Source organism: Hylaeus anthracinus, unplaced genomic scaffold, assembly GCF_026225885.1.
Source record: "Hylaeus anthracinus isolate JK02 unplaced genomic scaffold, UHH_iyHylAnth1.0_haploid 11994, whole genome shotgun sequence".
In the NCBI taxonomy this organism is placed as follows: domain Eukaryota; kingdom Metazoa; phylum Arthropoda; class Insecta; order Hymenoptera; family Colletidae; genus Hylaeus; species Hylaeus anthracinus.
The window spans coordinates 10,108,584-10,126,908 of NW_026534341.1; the positions used below are offsets into that span (position 1 = coordinate 10,108,584).

The window sequence follows — 18,325 nt, forward strand, 5'->3', positions numbered from 1 at the left end:
GCTTGCTTTCGTTTAATGTTCAACGAAATGCAAAAAATGTAGACGAAGTTGAGGCTCTAATCGTTCAACGGAAACGAAGGATTCAACGAGTTATGTTCATGTTTATACACATCGCCGTGGACCGTTAGCAAAATTTACATCGTTATGTCGTGACTCGTGCGAGACACGAGTTGTCGTTTAGTCGTGCGCGTTGATCTGCAAATATATAAACGTTTTCGCTTACTAGGCAACGAAGAGTAATATGATCATCGATAATTTAACTTCGAACAGAATTTTCCACAAAACCTTGCTACAGCAACGGAACAGTGTAAAAGATACGCAATGATTCCTTGCGGAAGCTTGAAAATTAAAATCGTTTCACCGCCTAACACCTATTCTCGTTTAACTTAAATCAGTACATCTCCGAGACGATCTTCTTTGCTTCAGTACGTCCGTTCGATGAGTTTACATGTCTCCGAAGATCCCAGCGAATGTTTTTCGAAGGTTCTTCATGGTATCCTCCGTGTCTTCGCTCTGGGACTGACTGCCTTGTCTGTGGAAAGGTAGTCTGGATGTTGGGGGTTCTTCTGGGCGTCGGCCGACGGATGGAGCGCTGCTCACCGTACTCGATTGCGATGCTATTAACAGAAGATGATTGGAAAATTAATTACAAGTATAGAGAATATTATTATGGCTTTGATTTCATGTTAACGCTTTAATTGTCAAGCTGCGATACATCGCTTCTGCATACACTTGCAAAAAAAGTCAAGAGCGATCTATCGCTGATCAAAATGATAAGTGCTGTAACTCATTAAAATTGTCTGGTATTTCTCGGATATACATGCAAATTCCCTCTAGCACTCATAGGGTTAATCAGCGAATGAACCAAAGCTGTACGTACCTTGAGAGTCACGGCGTTGCAGTTGATGGTGGCTGTCGGAGCTAGTGACGTCGCCCGCGAGTGCAGTCGTGGACCCTACGGATCCTAAGCTTCCTATGCTTGCCATGGAGCCCATGCTTCCGTGGGAGCCCAACGGTGCGGTGGGTGGTGGTGGTGGTGGTGCCGTGCGATCTTCTACGGGACTCGTTGCCTGACTGGAGCCAGACATTGACCCTCTGGATGTCGTCTTCGTCAACACGCTTGGAATTCGGCAGCATGCCTAGAAATAACAAATAATACCTTATTACCTGCTCTTATTTTTAGTTGCTGTAATTGATTCTAGATGAGCATCATTTTTGTTTAGATGTCGATTAGATGTTTTGTTTAAATTTTTTTTATATTTCTACAATGACGAGAGAAAAGAAATTAATTCATTAGGATAAATAAATGAAATATAAGATATTACAAAAACCTGACTAAGGATAAGGAGTAAATCATGTCAATAGCCATTAACCCCACGCTTATATAGATAAAATAGAAAAATCCTAGTCCTCTTACCTGCATCTTCGCGGTGACAAGGTCTGCGATGTGACGACGATCCTCTTCCTGCGAATCACCCATCAACGACAGAGCACTGTCGTTCACTTCGATTATGTACTCTCGACCATCCTTTCCAACCAGCAATTCGATCGCGCAGATATCCAACCCGCCGAACAGTTGAGCCACGTGATCCACCCAGGTGCGATGTCTTTCACTCACGGCTAATTGCTCCAACATCGCCGAACCAGTGTTGGACTTCCAGTTTCCGCTTATGCTCTTCCGCCTGGAAGGGATATCAACGACCGCAATTACCATCCGCGCCAACAATTTCATGGTGCAATGATTTGCTGCATTCATCGCGGTTGCTCAGCCAATTAACTATCAATCGATGGGTTAGGGTCGGAACGAGATTTCAGTCTTTCAGTGCGTCATGTTTCGTCGGTTCCCAATCGAGTGGTAATTTGTTCGTGTGGAAAATATTAGTTTATTCTGTAATCATCCCTTGTCTAACCAGGCGAAGCTTGATACCATATCACAAATTTATATTACTGTATCTCTGCGCTGTGTACTGACGAAACTTGCAAGCCGAAGAGGAACTATCGGTCAAAGATGGATTTAGTGACACTTACATGAACGCCTTGTAGTTATTGCCAATTTTCTGCACATGCACGTCATACTTGGTGTCGACGTACGGTTCCGAGGTGGAGTAGGTGTTCGCCAGAGCTGCCAACGAGGCGAGATCTAGAAACTCTTGGTTCGTCTCGGCGCGGGCTTTCCCCACTCCGCCATGGGCGTGGCCGAGTTTCACCACAACTGGGTAACGAGATGCAGTCACCTGGAAAAAGTAAACAATCAACGAAATTAATTAATTTCATTATTTCCTTTGCAAGTTTTTGAAAAGTACCGTCACCAGGATGGTAACGACAGTAAAATATTCAAGTATCAACGACTCCTTGCACCATAGTGCCACCAGGTCTCCTCGTTTATAATCCAGGGATTGTCAAGTGATGCAACTCTTCACGACGATGTCGCGCCGGATCAGAATTTATTTAGCGCATTTCTGCATCGACCAGTGGCGGAATCGACTAACAATGTGCCGCGTATTCTACATTCCGTTCTAGAGTCGACGGGAACCAGTCTCGATGGGACGCCTACGGGCGATCGCGGTCCTGTCTTTGATAATCGAATGCATTAACCGACATCTGTGGACGATGATCAAAGTTTGCCGATACGCGGGCGGTTGATTAAGCAGTCTGCGATATTCGCGTGGGTCGCCAATGATTATTATACGCCGATACAGCCGTGTGTCTTTGCATCTGTTAGGCGAGGCGGGTGTCTATGCACGATTGTCCCTGAAACTTATCCTCCAGATCTATTTTCTGCGCCCAAGGAGAAACGCTTCGATCGAAACGCGGTGCTGGGGATTTCATTGAAACGCATGTACAAATGCAGCTCGATTATTCACAAAATTATAATCCAAATTAATGCTTCCAACTCATAGATAATATAGATTGTATCAAGTAATATCGGACTTGTGTTCCTGATTGCAATCATGACCTTATGGAATTATGAAAATTCTAGACCTCAGAGTTTTTAATAGTATGATTTGTTCACTGCACAAATCGATTAACTCTACTTTTTGAAAAATCTTCAATTTGACTATCAACGCACTTGGTATCGTAAACTTTTTATATTTATAATAACTTTCCCGAATAACAAAGATTAGCGTCATTAAACGACAAAATTTGTGTGGCTATTGAGTAATAAATAATTTATTTCAGAGGCCATTTCGCCATTTTCTACATTTTATATTATTAGTATAGATGAGGCTATCGTTGCATTGGATATTTTATAAAACAGGTCTCGAAGGAATAAAATTTAAGAAGGCTTGTCAAGCGCCATCCTACCGGTTTCCATAATCAGGTATTACTCGTAAACTGTAATCTCCTGCGACCATGAATCTCGCCCGATTCCTCGGTAATCAAGTCGTGAGAAAAGAGGGTAAAGACAGCCCGTAAAATGTGAATGCTTTCCCGCGTGTCCCGTTAGCATAGATAGCCACGGAATTTCCTACCGATAGAAAGAAGTTAATTTTGAGCAAGCTTAAGTGGCCAACCCAAAGTCTATGATTCTGAGACATCGTTACACCAGCTCCCAAAATATAAAAAAAAGGGACGAGGAGTTTGATCCCAAGTAGTAAATTCGCAGTCTCATCGCAGAATCCTCTTTTGCAGCTTATGGGGGCCATTGTCGACTATTTACAAAGCGCGCTGAGGTCGGAAAAGGAAGTGGCTGTTTAACGGATTGCCCCCACGGGTTCGTGTCCGGGTGCTAGAGACCAGCGGCGTTGATACGCTGATAGGACAGTGCTCAAACTGCGCTTAGCGCACGTGTTCATGCCACCACGTGGGTGTCGCGAATGCGCCTTCCTGAGCACCGCTGGACGCGTGTTCCTTCCCCTCCTGGTACCGGACACCAACAACGGGGATCAACGGCGAGGGACACGGAGATAAATCATTTATCGTGGCTCAAGGGGACTCACGAAGGCTCCGATGGCAGACAGGGGTGTCGCCTTCGATTTTGTTGCTCCTATCCTAACGCACTAAAAATAATGCATGTTTCACGCCAACGGGAACTGAACATTGATCTCTGGAACGCTATATCCGACAGTAACGAATAAGTGAGTCGAGGTTGCTCGAAAAATGGCTCGTTTTGGGACAATGCGGTTCCCAGGTATTTGGGTATTCGAATTCCTGGTTGATAGAAATTCGATGGCAAATGTGATGGATTTTATCTCCTTTTTGAGTTAGGCAAGCAGAACGCTAGATCAGCGCTGCTAGATATTCGGAGGCTGGAATTCTCGAGTTATTGATGTTCTAGAAGATCAAAGATTCACGTGTGATAAATTTTGTGCCATCCTTGGACGGATAAGCCAATATATCAATGCTTTGAAATACTCAGACACTCGAATTCTTGACGTTCAGATGATATTTGGTCAATCCAAATATTCTATTCTGTAAGTGGTACTTTGATGTTCGTGTTAAAAATCTTTTAAGATCCACTGGGAGATTGTGATAAGGATCTCTTGTAGCTTCTTTTGTAGCTTTGTCCAGATAATCATTTTCTTTTATTTCAACGTGGGAAGGTATCCACGTATAAACAATTCGTTTGTCTGCAGCAATAATTTCGTATTTCGAATTGATTATGGATTCAATAATGTATCAATTTTTATTCAACAGCTGTTTGTCGTTTAAAAAATGATCATCAAGATAAGAGATTTGGCCATATTTGGCGAGCCCGACGATCCCGCCAGCTGCAACCCTGAAGAGTTAACTCACGTCGAAGTCGTTCCACGTCAGTGGAGGGGCCAGAGACAAAATATGGCACAAGCCGACGTTCGTGTTTCGCGTGCAAAAGGGTAAAAAAGGCCGCGGGCACATTAAATGATAGTAATCGTGGATCGAACGGTGATGAGTGGAACCCCCTGCGAGCACGTTTCGGCGAACAAGGAGGGAAGATCCGACTCCAACGGAGGGAGACCAAGTATCCAAAAACGAACGAAGAAAAACGAAAGTAGATCGACGTAGCTCGAAATGAGAGACGAAGATGAAGGGCTGCGGGGCGAAACAGAAAAGTTTCGTGGCAAGAGAGTAAAAGAGGACTGTGGGTGGCCAGCGGGAGACGCCAAGTGAGCAAGGTATACCAACGGAGCGGGGAAACACGAGCAGTGGGAGAACACGCGAGTAGAGGGGAAGCAAAGTATCGAAAGGACGAAGATAGAGTCGTGGATAATGAAAATGTGAGACGAGGATGGCGATACCAGAAGTACGATAGATAGAGAAAGGTAAATGTGCCAGCAAAGACGGGTTGAAAGTGGACGAAGAAACGGTGAGAATCGAATCGAAAGAAATAGGAGCAAGGAGGAGGAATACTCGTGAAAAAAGATCGCATCCTGAAGAAGAAGAGGTTGACGATGGTACCAGCGCGGAAGTGAGAAAGGTAAAAGTCAGAAATGAGGACAGAGACGGAGAACAGGTATGATTGAACGAGCTGGAGGAGGACAGAGGGGGAAAAGAGCGAGAGAGATGGGTGGAATGAATGGAAGAGAGACAGTATTAGTCATGAGATCAACGTAAGAACGTAGGAAGGAACGAGAGGCTCCCGTGTCGTGCGCGCTTGCATTGCTTTTCGAAGCTCACGCGCGAACGGTTCGAGTACGTGCGTGTGCTCCGATCGAGAAACGCACGTGAAGATCACAGTCGATTATCCTTCGTGGTCGATACGGTGTGCTCTCAAGATACCTTCCAGTCATCGTGATCGCTGACACTCACTTCAAAGCGACGACGCTGGCCGCGATCCTCGTTTCCGCGGCGACGGAGATGGGCAAACTTTTATTCTGAATAATAAATAACGAATAACTAACCAAAACAAACTTTAAGAGATTGAATAGTTCAATCTTTGTTTGCTTACTGTGGATTAATTCGTTCTGTAATTCAGACTGTAATTTTTATTCTGTTACGAGATCGTACAGGTAAATTGACGTTTGTTCACTGTGAAATATTTTATTGTGCAATCGGAGTTCCAATTTTTCTTTTCGATTGGACAGTTCAAGTGTCATTTGTTCATTGTGAAATATTTTATCCATAGAATCATAATTTTTATTTCCATTCTCGAACAGTTGGAGTGTATTGGTGCGAATATTTGATTCTGTCAAACGAACTCTAATCGTCGCTCTGTTCATCGATTGAACAGTGACACTCTAACGTGTTGAAATATTTTACTCCGCGATTGGAGCTCCAATTCTTTAGCGCGGGAGCAGTTGCTTATCTTTGATTCGTTGTTCGAAGTTTGCATCCAGATAAGAGCTTTGCCCATTTTTGGTGGATCGTCGGATCCGTCGACGGACTCGCCCGTTGGCGATTTCGAAGCATGCTCGCGTCTCTTTGAGGTCAAGGAGAATAACGGAGAGAAAGGCGGGAGTGCAAGTTAAACTGTGCGAGGAAAGCCGAAGCGGAAGGATCTGCGCGGGGTCACGGAGAAAGGTATCGTATAGCGCCGCGTGCGCGCGATTTTTACATTGTACTCGTCCCGTTTCTGCGTTTATGCTAGTCACGATGCTCCGCGCGACGCTTTGAACTTGTTATGATCCATAATGAGGAAATCGACCCGATAGAAATGAAATACAATTCCCTAACATTTTAATCAAAGATACTAATACTTGGAAATGTTGGTGGATTAAGTGGTTTACCAAATTAATTTATAATTTGAGCATAATGGGGTTACCTAGAAAAAATGTTAAAAATTTCTTTCTAATATTAATTAACCTCCTCAGGGACGATTTTGCTTCACGCTTTTCTTATATCTCTAACTGTACATCGGAAATAACATTATCAGTGCAGCAAAACCATAACATTTTTACTCCTCTTGTTGAGGGATTCTGTAGTGAATAAGTTACTATCAAATTTTTGTTCTTTTTATCATGGACAGTAATTATAATTATAAAAGACTAAACGGTGATGTATGTGGGCAAGAGCGTGAAGAGATTAAATTAAAATGTTGAAGATCGTGATGTTTTGAATTAATATTATTTATTATATTCAAAAGTGAAATCACTTATGTCGTCATCTTTTATGTTAATTTTTGTATGCACTCACGCGACATTGGCTCCACTTATCGAAGAGGTGCTAGCTTGAAGTAACACAGTCCTCCAAACAGTTTTCATGAAATTAATCAATTCAAAAATAATCCGAGGTAGAATAAAGACTTGCAAGGATTTCATTCAGAGAAAATGCATTTTTATGTGGATGCCAATTTTCCAATCACAATCCTGTACATTTCTCGCGAAGCATGCTTATTGATCAATTTGGAGCAAAAATAGCGACCCGGACTTTTACAAACGTATCGGGCGTAGTTTCAACTTGCATTCGGCGTGAGATTAGATTCGCTTTATTGAACCGGTAATCAAGACGATGACATCACACTTGGCTGTATTCCAAAACAAACTTCGCCGGTCGTGCACCAAAGAGACGCGCAGTAGAGTTTCTACGAACCTCTCTATTGACTTCATCGACGGCTTCGACACAGAGTTTATGCTTCTAAAGTCGCAAGTACCGTTTTGGCTACGTTGCACAGCGGTTAGAAATTCTTGCTACTTCTACGGAACGGACAGACGTTCTTCAGGCAGACATGGTCAATATGTTATTATCGAGTTAAAATTTCACGTGGTTGGCTGGGAGTTACTAAATAAAAATAACTTTAAACATTAGATGACTTCATTGTATTTCTAAAGAATAAATTCCGCTACTATCAGTCTTCCAAGAGCTTAGAATTTTCAAGCAACGAAGATTAATAATTCTTAAAACAAAACAAGTGTATCCCCTTGATAGCATCAGAGGAAATACGATTTTTCCTACCAAAGTATTATATTTTGAACAAAGGAAGACGAAGGTAAGAGTCTCGGTTAAATTTTTGGAATCGTTAGTGCCTCGACCGGAGGGCGCAGAAATCGGGCGATCGAAAGGCGCCGGTTCCGTGATATTGTTGGTAAATACTGGCGAGAGGTCTTGTACCGCCCGTGGTAAATAAGGTGATAAATCTAAACGAGCTCGGCAACAGTTAAGGCGACACGGAATCATTTATGTTCGGTTGCGGACGCTGTCGGATAAAAACACATTGCGGCATTTGCAGCCGTGAGACGGGATCGCTGGAAACGCGAAAACCACGCGGAGGTGCGGCTGCCGCGATCAAGAAATGTAACGGAGACGATTACGATCGTTTCATTACGTTAATTCGATCATCCAAGACTTATTATGTTCACCTCCCCGTGTATGAAATTAATCAATTAAAAAATAACACGGGGTAGAATTAAGGCTTGCAAGGATTTCATTCAGATAAAATACATTTTTATGTAGAAGCCAATTTTCCAATTACCACACTGTACATTTCTCACGGTGTTTGCTTATTGATCAATTTGGGAGCAAAAATAACAAACTGGACTTTTACAAAGTAAGCCTTTTATCCTGTCTTCTCTTATAAAAAAGAAATGACACTGTCGATTTTCTGTTTACTACACGAGGAGAACGAAATTCTCACCCCGTTATACTCTATCATCATAATATTGTGTAACCGACATCCCGCGATATGAATAATTCATGGTGCTAATTAGTCGAGGTTCGATCAATCGTGTCCAGCGCTGGCGATCATCGTTTCCCTTTGCCGCGGCTTCGCCGATCGCGATAAAGAACCTGGTCTATGATAAAGGAAATGGTAGAGCTCGTTTGCCAGTCGGACGAAAATTAATTAGCTTAACCTTTTCGCTGCTGAATTAATAAGTGGTAGGGGAATTTATTAGGACAGTTTGTTTTTGAATAATTTTCCTCGTAGGTAATTAGTCAGAAATAGATGCCGAAAGAATTAATTGGGCATTTCTTTGTGTTTGGTTGAATATTAATAACTCGTTCATTATTATACAAAACAACATGAATAAATACACGTCTTATCTTCACAAATATACCAATAAGCACGACAAGTTTCAGCTCGACACATCGCGTATTTTCCTCTAAAAAAAATCGCAAATACCATTCACTTTCAGTTCGAGACCCGTTGAAACTCTCCGGGTCGATCGAGACCAGCCATCCTCGAAACTCGCAAATAAAGTCGTTCGTGGATTCCATGTAAAGATAATTTTACATTCTAACGTCTCACGGAATCACGAAAATCCGACAATTTATGCTCGTGTAGTTCGCCTATGAAACATGGCAGATAACGATCCGAGAAGAAGTTTCTCAAAGTATGCTAATGAGATGCTAATAATGTCAGAGTGCCATTACCAATTGCTGTCAACAAGGTGGCAGAATCGATTTAGAAAAACGATACTGGCGTCTCCGATACTATGCATAAATTTCAATCCACTACATTTTATTATCCCAGACGTGGCGTACACGCTATCGAATGAAATTCCATATTCATGGACAGGTTACGCGTTCCGTGCGAACAGATTTTCTCGTAAACGTCGACAACATTTTTCTTCGCGCGATCGAGAGCGGCGAAAGTCCACGCATTCGCTAGGTCGCCTTAATTACCATCTCCAGCACGCGAAAATATACACGTGTCATTAAACACCTCGAGTTCGAACCACCTCCGATAATTGCGGATTCGTACACGAACGTCGAAGAAATTGGCAATTTATTACTCAGAATGTAACACTTGGACGTTTAGACCGTTCCTATTTTTCGCGCGAACGTGTAATGTTATTTATTGCGGTAATTTATTCGAAGGTATATCATTTCTATTGCGGGGAACTGTTATCTAGTTTTGACGATCGGTTTAGAAAGTTGTGGTCTTCTATTGGGAAGCTTTGATGATATTCCAACGAGTAAATTATTTTTAAAATTTGGGAGAATATTATGGGTGATCTTTCGATTCTGGGAGTTTTCATCGAGGAAGAAGATAATTTCTGTTTTAGTTTATAAAAGAACCATGCAGCATCATACTATCTGCTACTGGAAACAAAGGTAGTATGTATTGAATGTTATAGTATGATTACATTAACTTCAGGAAGCTCATAAAATGATCCACATTCGATATAGTATTACACTATACTACATCACGTAATAAAGATACGTTATCCAAGATTGCGGAGCAGCAGTAAACACTACAATAAATGTGCAGTGACTTTATCGAGTATCCAGTTTCGATTGCCTCTTTGCCCAGCCGATAACAATATAAAATCAAAGCGTTCGGTTCAAGAAGCCTGTGTAATCGAATTCGGTATGCTTCCGTGGAATCGATTTCGACGATCGGTAGGACAGAAAATATGATAACGCGAGGCCGGGACTGGCTGAACGAGCCGATCGTATCGAGGGACATAGAACGTATCCGCTGGGATCGAGTTAACGATCGATTCTCCTGTGTTAACTCCCCGTATACACTTCCGATCAATCAGCAAATTATAGCTACTTTTCTAGCTACAGGCGCCCCCCCCCCCCCCCATGACAAAAAGTTTAGAGATAGTAATACTTAAAACGGATTAACCACTAAAATTAACTTGTCAGTACGGTATAAGTTAATTGCAATTTACAATCGCGTCGATATAAGGTAAGGCACGTAGTTGAACCAGTTAGTTAGCTACGTAATTACGACCCAACATCTTAATTACCTAACTGCTTCTCGTATAGGGAAGAATTGGTTTCCATTTACTGTAACCGAAGTCAACCTTGAAGTATAAAATGCTATTAGCGATACGGGAATCTTAGCCCTAGGATGTATGACTACGCATATCTGCGTCGGGTCGCATTCTTCGCAAGGTTTCACGAACCATTATTATTTAATAATATTTACAATTTTTGTACTGATATTTAACAAAATATTCTTTACTGTCTCCAGGCTCACTACGTCCAGTTAAATTTCATTTAGTTAGTTTAAATTACTGTGTCCGTTTGATATCCACAAACGCATTGTTTTTGTGATAAGTACATGATAGGAACGCGAAGATAGACAGCGGCATTGTAAAGGAGGAATTTTATTTAAAGCACGCAGCTATTCCATGACGCTCATTATTATGCCATATACAAATGTAATATCAGTGGAAGTGATATTGCTGTGATGTGAGTGCTATCGGAGTTATGTTTGCTCTGCTCCACATGATTACCTAAAAGAAGATGCCTGAAATCAATGTTTTCCTTTTATGTAACAGGAACGAAGCATTCCTAAAGTTAAATCATTTTTATAAAATGCAGACTTGAAAAAAGTTATGTAATAATTCTCCTGGATTTAGAAAAATTGATTGTTTGTATGTGAAGATTGCTTCTAGTTTTCGAGGTTTTTGAAGAAACACTGCAACTGTAAGGTCAGATTTCATCCCTCCCCACAAATTGCTCCTTACAACCCCTTCATGCTCCATCCACACAATCTTTCGTAAATCGGAATTTCCATATGCAAGTGCTTCCCATGACTGCCAGAAAAGTCCTCGAAGCGTTCCATTCGACACGTAACGACAATAACAAATCATCCCGCTGTATAATCAACGACAAACTCCTGGCACGGCTCGCAAACATTTCAGTTTCCCAAGCAGAGAGCCTCGCAAACGTCAAGTCCTCGAAGAAACGTCCGCCGTTACGGTTTCACGTGACGTCCGCGAATCGACGTCCAAGACGTTCATTAGAGTCAAGTGATTTCCCTGAAGTACAAACAGGAACGGGTAGCCTCGAACGTGTTATAAATCCTTCGCAGGCCTCCCCACGTCGAGGCATCGCATTGTGATACGCCGATTAACCAACCGAGGAAGATATAATCCCTTGAGTTCGACTCGTAGGGAGCGTAATGCATGAGCCATATCGGCGTGTACGATATTACGTTTATTACGCGTTACACCGATACGCCATGAACCGAGTGGCGCCAACCAGGCGGCCTCCGAGTACCTATGCACACGTACACACGGGTACCTTCGCTCAGTGGCGCCACTAGAGTCACTGTCACCCGATACACCGACTCGTGGTGTCACTCAGACATGGGAAAATTTCATTCCAAATGGAAAATAAAAATTTAACATTTATTCATGAGGATGGAAGTGAGGCAACCCTTTGGTTGCTTAGCTTTAGGAACACGAGTGACGCTGAGGAGGGAGTGAGCTGGTCGTGGGAAGATATGAAGTTGAGAACTCATTTGTTTTTATTGTTGTAAATAAATCTGAACTGTCTATTCTTTGTGCAGAGAAAATGTGCACAACTCTAGTGGCACTCTCGTGAAGACTAGTTATTGCAATTGTGGAACTCACTATAAAATAAAATAAATGTTCATCTAAATACAGTTTGTACAAACTATAACAGACCCTAATAGTGCTCAACAGTAGCCTTGGAGTAACTCCCTTCATCCGATGGGGTGCCCCTCGGCGACGCCACTGGTTTCCCGTACCCGTTCCGCTGTTCGCGTACCTTTGCTCCAGCGCACACGTTTTATTTCCATTCGAGGAATACGTTCGTAGCCGGTAGGCCTCGTCTACCAACAGATTAGCCCCGCGAATCGAATATTTATAGCCGCGTCCGTTTTTCGCGATCGCACACGCGCCATCGGGAGCAGCAGTACACGGCTGAGAGGGAAAAAGGACAGGGCACGGCCCTCGCGTTCCGATAACGCCGCGGGAGTCGTCGATTCATTCTTCTTTACGGCAACGACAGCGTAATCTGGTGAATCGCGGCGATAAATCCCTAACTATTCCGGGATCAAACGTTTCACGGACGGGCGTCGGAGTTATTAGCAATTTCCATGTTATTTATGCCCGTTGGCGGCGGTTTGCGCCTGTCCCGTATCCTGATTACAGTGTACGGCTCGAGCGTTCTTTATCGCGCGTCATTACGACCCATTCGGTAATATTTATTCGCCAGAGATCCGAAAATGTCTCTGTATTTATTTACGTTTCCTCAAAGCATTCAATGCGTGTTAGGACACACATTTTCTTGGTTTTGTAGTACAATAAGGTGTGGAAGTATTCGCACCATCTCGGTTGTTGGCTAGATTCTTGAGGTGCTTTTACAATGTGTTGGAAGATCTTAAAGATGTATCAACTTTGCTTTCCATTGATATCAACTTTTCTTGAAGGTGATAGTTCAACAGAGAAAAGCGAATGAAATTTTGTTCTTAAAGTACGTTATATAAGTTTGAAGTCAGCACTGTTGTGGGAGTGCGAATACTTCTGTGACTCACTGCATGTATTCATCAATCGCTTCACCCCGCACATTCTTCTCCAGTTGAGCCCTTCGTCCCACACGGAATCGATTACCTTTCGCGATGTACGTCAGCGATGCTATTGAAGTTGAGATATGATGTGATCCACGTAAAATTTTGGGGAGTTTAAGTCATCGTTGCGCCATCGAATAATATGAGCAAATTAAAACACGTTTGTCCCATGCATATGATTTCCAATACCGCATGGTTTGTCGAGAGTTATATAATGCGATGTTTGACAATTCCAAAAGTTTCTCGAGTTTCCACATATTTGCTTCGCGAGAGTTAGCGGCAGTTCCCCGGTTGCGTCGTTATTTTCAGTTCGGTGTTATTTCACGACCCCATTCTACCAGTCTCGTGCATTTTCGACAACGTGAATGCGCATGCCGCGGCTCGTGATTAACGGCGTTCCACCACCATTTGGCTATTATCCAATACGTGCTGCTGGCGCCAGCTGTAAATTGATAGTTTCCGCGGAATTCACGAAACCACCCTTTCGCGAATACTTTCCTGATTGAATTGTCAAGAGTGTTATATCACTCAGGACATTTGAAATGCGTCTACTTACTGGCGTTTCAATTCAGGAAGTAATTCTTTTACGACGGGATACGTGCACATTTGCGAGGTCAATACTAACACATACACGTTGATTTACATGTTTCCATATTCTCTTAGATATTTTTCAAAATAGTTTATATCAATCTACAATCTCCTATGTGACCATATAAAAACATATCTCGAGACACTTAACCAAAGATTAGCTATTTATTCCACACTTTTCTAGACTGTTGATTCTTTTATAGAACATTATTAGGTGTCCATCGATACGCGAATACGGAAGTTCACCTTCAAATCAGTACCTCCACCTAGAAAAGTAATTCATACGCGGCGTAATGGCCCCCTTGAAACCACGCAACTTTTCTGTATAACTATTCTTTGAACAACGTATAATTTACAAGCTGTTCAAGGCGAGCGTGTTCGGTGCCTCACCCTGTATACATCAATAACGTTAAATGCACTCGCGATAGCTGGAATTACCGCTCCAAAATTACCAGCCACGGGTAGAGTTATTATTTTAAATTATCGATACTGACATTTCGCAGTCACAGTACTAGCGATTGCGTCTTAAGAGGTAGAAGTGTTGCGAGAAGGTTAATCTAACGAGAAACAACGTTGAACACTTGAAATGCTGGAAACCGCAAGCTTGGACTTCTTTCTACCCGGAAACACTGCGCGGTGCAACATTTCTCACGCAGTAATTACTCGCGGTTCAAGAACCTTCGACAGACGCACGCTTGCTCAGACACGGACAAACTCGCCAGCGAGGCCGTTATCGACAGCTATCGACGATTGCGGTGAGAACTGCGGAAGATGTGACACGTGCTGCGATAGAAGTCCGGCTGCAGGAGCCATTTAATCCCGACTCAACCCCAATCTCGTAAGCGCATCTTAGCCAAACGATCAGTTGCAACAGTCTACGTGACAAAGTTGAGGTTAATTTTGTAACAGCATTCCTAGCCACATCTCGAGTCTCGGAAACCTATGTGGCTTCGGCTGCAGGTTTCCTTATGCGCTTCGGAGACGTAGATAGCAGTCCTAATACGCATATTGCAACTTTGTGGAGGAAAAATTCGATAATCATGTAGACATGGAGTTGTTAGTTGAGAGGAGATAACTCATTTATGAGAAAAACAAGTTAAATTAAAATTTAAAAGATTTTAAATAAATATACCAACTCGCTAATGCTACTTCATACCTATATAGAATATCCAACTTTAAAGGTTGGACTTAGCACAGTTCTCTAAGGTACATACGGGCGTAGGTTGTCACGTCCGATGATATAGCACCCAAACGTTAAAAATTCATGAACTATGGGACATCGGAACGGTAAAGACGTTATTTATCAAGGGGACAAGAGCGTGGTGTTCGCGTTAAAGGGCACGGTACGATTAATGTCTGTCGGAACGTCGCTGAATTCACCTTGTGGAGAACGGGCAGCATCCCACATCGAGGCGGCCTTGCCTAAAAGTCGGCGGCTTACGAAACAGCACGTGGCCGCGGTATCGTCGGGGTGTGGTCACTGCGGTTTCTCCCGTTACATCATCACGAATATACGGCCAGTCTAGTCATGCACTTTCTGGGTGGTTTGGCATTCCTATTTCGTCTTTTCGTTTCATCTTGTTCGTCCCGCCGACTGGAGGATTCATCGTGCGCCGCAGGATTACGTGGCGTACATAATCGACCACGGGTCTTAATTAACATTTACGATTATTCCTTGGCACGCTGTTCCATCGGAGAGCCGATTACATTTGCCCGCTACCGATGCATTAAGCTGCTACAAAGAACAACCGATGTTACATACGTGTCTTGTGCACGTTACCATTTTATGCATCTAGAAGAGAATCGTAATATAAGACTGGTTATTCCTCTTATGTCGAATCGTTCGATGCTCTTAACCTCTTCAGGAATGAGAACGTACACCGCCGCCCAGAAAAATGTGGACACTTCCTTAATGGAAATAAATATCTAATAAAAGTTGCGAATCTATTAATATCAATTATACCATGATTGGTAATCATTGGTAATGACAAAAAAACAGTTCAGTATTCATGTTATTAATGTATCTGCTGTGTGTTCTTAAAAGTTCTTTTGCCAATATTGATAATTAATTTCTTCATTGTATCCGAAGTGATATTATCTCATTTGTTTTGTATTATTTCGCCATAAATGTCTCTCTCAAAAAATTAATTTATAGCTTCTTTAGGCGTCACTCTATTTTAAATATTCCTAAATAGATTCTTTTTATTCCGAAGAAAATAATTCACGCACGAATACTGCGGGATAAAGTGTTCACTGTTCGTATCAAGACGTCCCTGTCCATTTACGGTGGTTTGTACTTTATTTCAACAGCACTGCAGCGCGTTGCAGTGTCCTCAGAGGTAGCACAGACCGGTAGATCTTTAATTAAAGGCCCGTTGATGGCGTGTTGGTAATTATACAAATTAGTTTTACATAAATTAACGGGGATGTTACTCGTGATTAAGAATTGCGTCACGAAGGGGACCAGAAGACACGAGAGTGTAGCATCAGACGTGATACGTGTGCAGAAGACCCGTTGAGAAGAATGTAAATTAACCATTGCAACATATTAGTATACAATTAAAAGGCTATTATCTCTATATTAAACATTCCGAAGTCAAGCAAAACAATTTTTTCATTTCTGAAGATGATTCCAACCCGGACGAAACGTTAAAATATATTCGATGAAGAGTGCCTTTGTCTTCTTTTCTATGTCCACAAGCAATTGAACCTTGATATTCGTGTTACCATTGTCGAGCTCGTGTTCAAGTCTTCGACAGCCACTTCGAGTGACTTCTTCGAAAGCAGACTTCTGCGAAGGTTAACCACAATATTGTTCGCGACTCTTCTTTCGAAGGACTTCGGTTAGGACTAACGTTTGCACAATCCGTTCTCACCATAGTCAGCAAAATTAGCTCCACAATGACCACCCTGTAGATTCCACGCTTCATACGGAGTCTGGTCACTGTGCTCCTCTCGTAGATTCGCGGAAAATACGAGATCAACTCCGAGAAGAAATCAATCTCCGGCGGGCAGCGTCGCTTTGAAGTGCGGTCGAGTTGCCACCGTGAGTCAGCCTTGGCACCGATAGTCGCGTGTCCATAAATTAGCATTTGGCAAACCTCGAATACCCAGAAGACCTTCGTTGGATTCGCACGATCCTCCCTCGCGTGTTTAAAAATTTCAGCCGCGTACGCTATGATACAGCGCGCGTTTTCTTGGGAGTGACGTCTGCCGCGTTCTTTCACGGGCTAACTAACGTCGTAACTTTACTACGGGGTGACTCACCGACCAACAATTTCATTCATCGGCGAACGAGAATCGCGATAACCGCGAATAAAGCGGTTTTGCAACGGCGCTTCGGCGAACGAGACGTTTTCCTCGGATGGGAAAGCGTTGCACCAATTGATGCAATTGTCGATCGTTAGAGAAAATCACGTGTAGCTTCCTTCTGACATCTCGTTCATTCCGTCGATTCATTTCTTTTATACTGTTTTTACAATGAATGTGTACTATTTGAATTATTATAGCGTTGGAAAGCAAATTAACTAACATTTCTAATATTTTGATTATGCGTGGTAAAGAATATTATACTACGTTATCTTTTATTGTTTGGAATGATTTAAACGGCTACCTTCCGCAGTAATTACTTTCGGTTTCTGTTATGTTAACATTGTCGAAATCAAAAGCACGGCCTATGGCACTGTGTTTTACGAGTGCTATGCGGTGTGTATAACCGGTTTAAAGACCTTGGTTCCGTATTCATACATTCCTCTTTTTAATTTTCATTCCGTTTGTCCAACACATCGTTGTTACATTATTTAGGTTTATCGCTGCTTTTGACGAATATTATGTATTTTTTCGAACAAATGGAAAGATAACTTCATGTATTGAGAATTTATTGAATTTCAAGTGCAAGGAATTGCATTGTCAGAAATAAATAATTAATACAAGCTACCATTCTTCTTCGAGAACAATTCCCAATCTTTTTATCCACTCAACAAGTTCTTTTTAGGTTGGTTAAGTAATTCTGTTTGAGTCATTCGGTTGAAGATGTAACCATTCGTAGTATAGCCACGGTCGACTGCGGTCAGTTAACCAAAAATACATCTCGCGAAGGCGATTGCTTTCGAGGGACGAAGGACGTCGCGATTCGCCACGCGGTTTTGACGTTCAGACGTTCCATGAAATCATACGCGCAAATAGTGGATCAACGTCAAAGGAACGCCGTCTTTTTCCTCTGACCGTTCGCCCACGTCCCGACGAAACCGTTGCAATTCGAATTGCACGGGTCGATAACACGTAGTGACTTCATTCGTTATTTTCACTATGCTCCGTCAGTGATAGGTGGACACTGTGAATGTTTAGAATGGGATATCGATTGCCACGATATTTAATTTCGTAGTAGCCGCGTGGTTTCGTTAGAAACCGCTGTTCTTGGACTAGCTTAGATAAACTACGACGTTGCAGGCCTCTTCTTCGAATACCGCATGCATATCAACTTTAAAAATGCATTTTCACTTTAATATGTATTCTTAAAGTCTCCTCTAGTGTCATGCAGTTATAAATCAGCAGAAAAATTTGTTGATAATTGACCACATCATAATCAAAAATATTTTTATAGTA

General features: G+C 42.3%; 2 protein-coding genes across 3 annotated transcripts in view; one reads left to right on the forward strand and one right to left on the reverse strand.

The window, feature by feature from the left end:
• Nucleotides 1–352: 352 nt before the first annotated feature.
• Nucleotides 353–18,325, reverse strand: part of LOC128888497 (synapsin) — a 46,864-nt gene continuing 28,891 nt past the window's right edge. For both annotated transcript variants that reach the window (XM_054145391.1, XM_054145393.1), the window contains exons 7-10: nucleotides 2,029–2,234; nucleotides 1,418–1,682; nucleotides 881–1,139; nucleotides 353–617 (exon numbers count right to left, since the gene is read on the reverse strand). In XM_054145391.1, coding sequence (XP_054001366.1) covers nucleotides 445–617; nucleotides 881–1,139; nucleotides 1,418–1,682; nucleotides 2,029–2,234 — 903 coding nt within the window. In that variant the 3' untranslated portion in view covers nucleotides 353–444. The remainder of the gene's footprint in view (nucleotides 618–880; nucleotides 1,140–1,417; nucleotides 1,683–2,028; nucleotides 2,235–18,325) is intronic.
• Nucleotides 5,569–18,325, forward strand: part of LOC128888500 (metalloproteinase inhibitor 3) — a 33,730-nt gene continuing 20,973 nt past the window's right edge. Inside the window, exons 1-2 of the mRNA XM_054145398.1 lie at nucleotides 5,569–5,930; nucleotides 6,247–6,441. The gene's annotated coding sequence lies outside the window, so the exon portion shown is untranslated. The remainder of the gene's footprint in view (nucleotides 5,931–6,246; nucleotides 6,442–18,325) is intronic.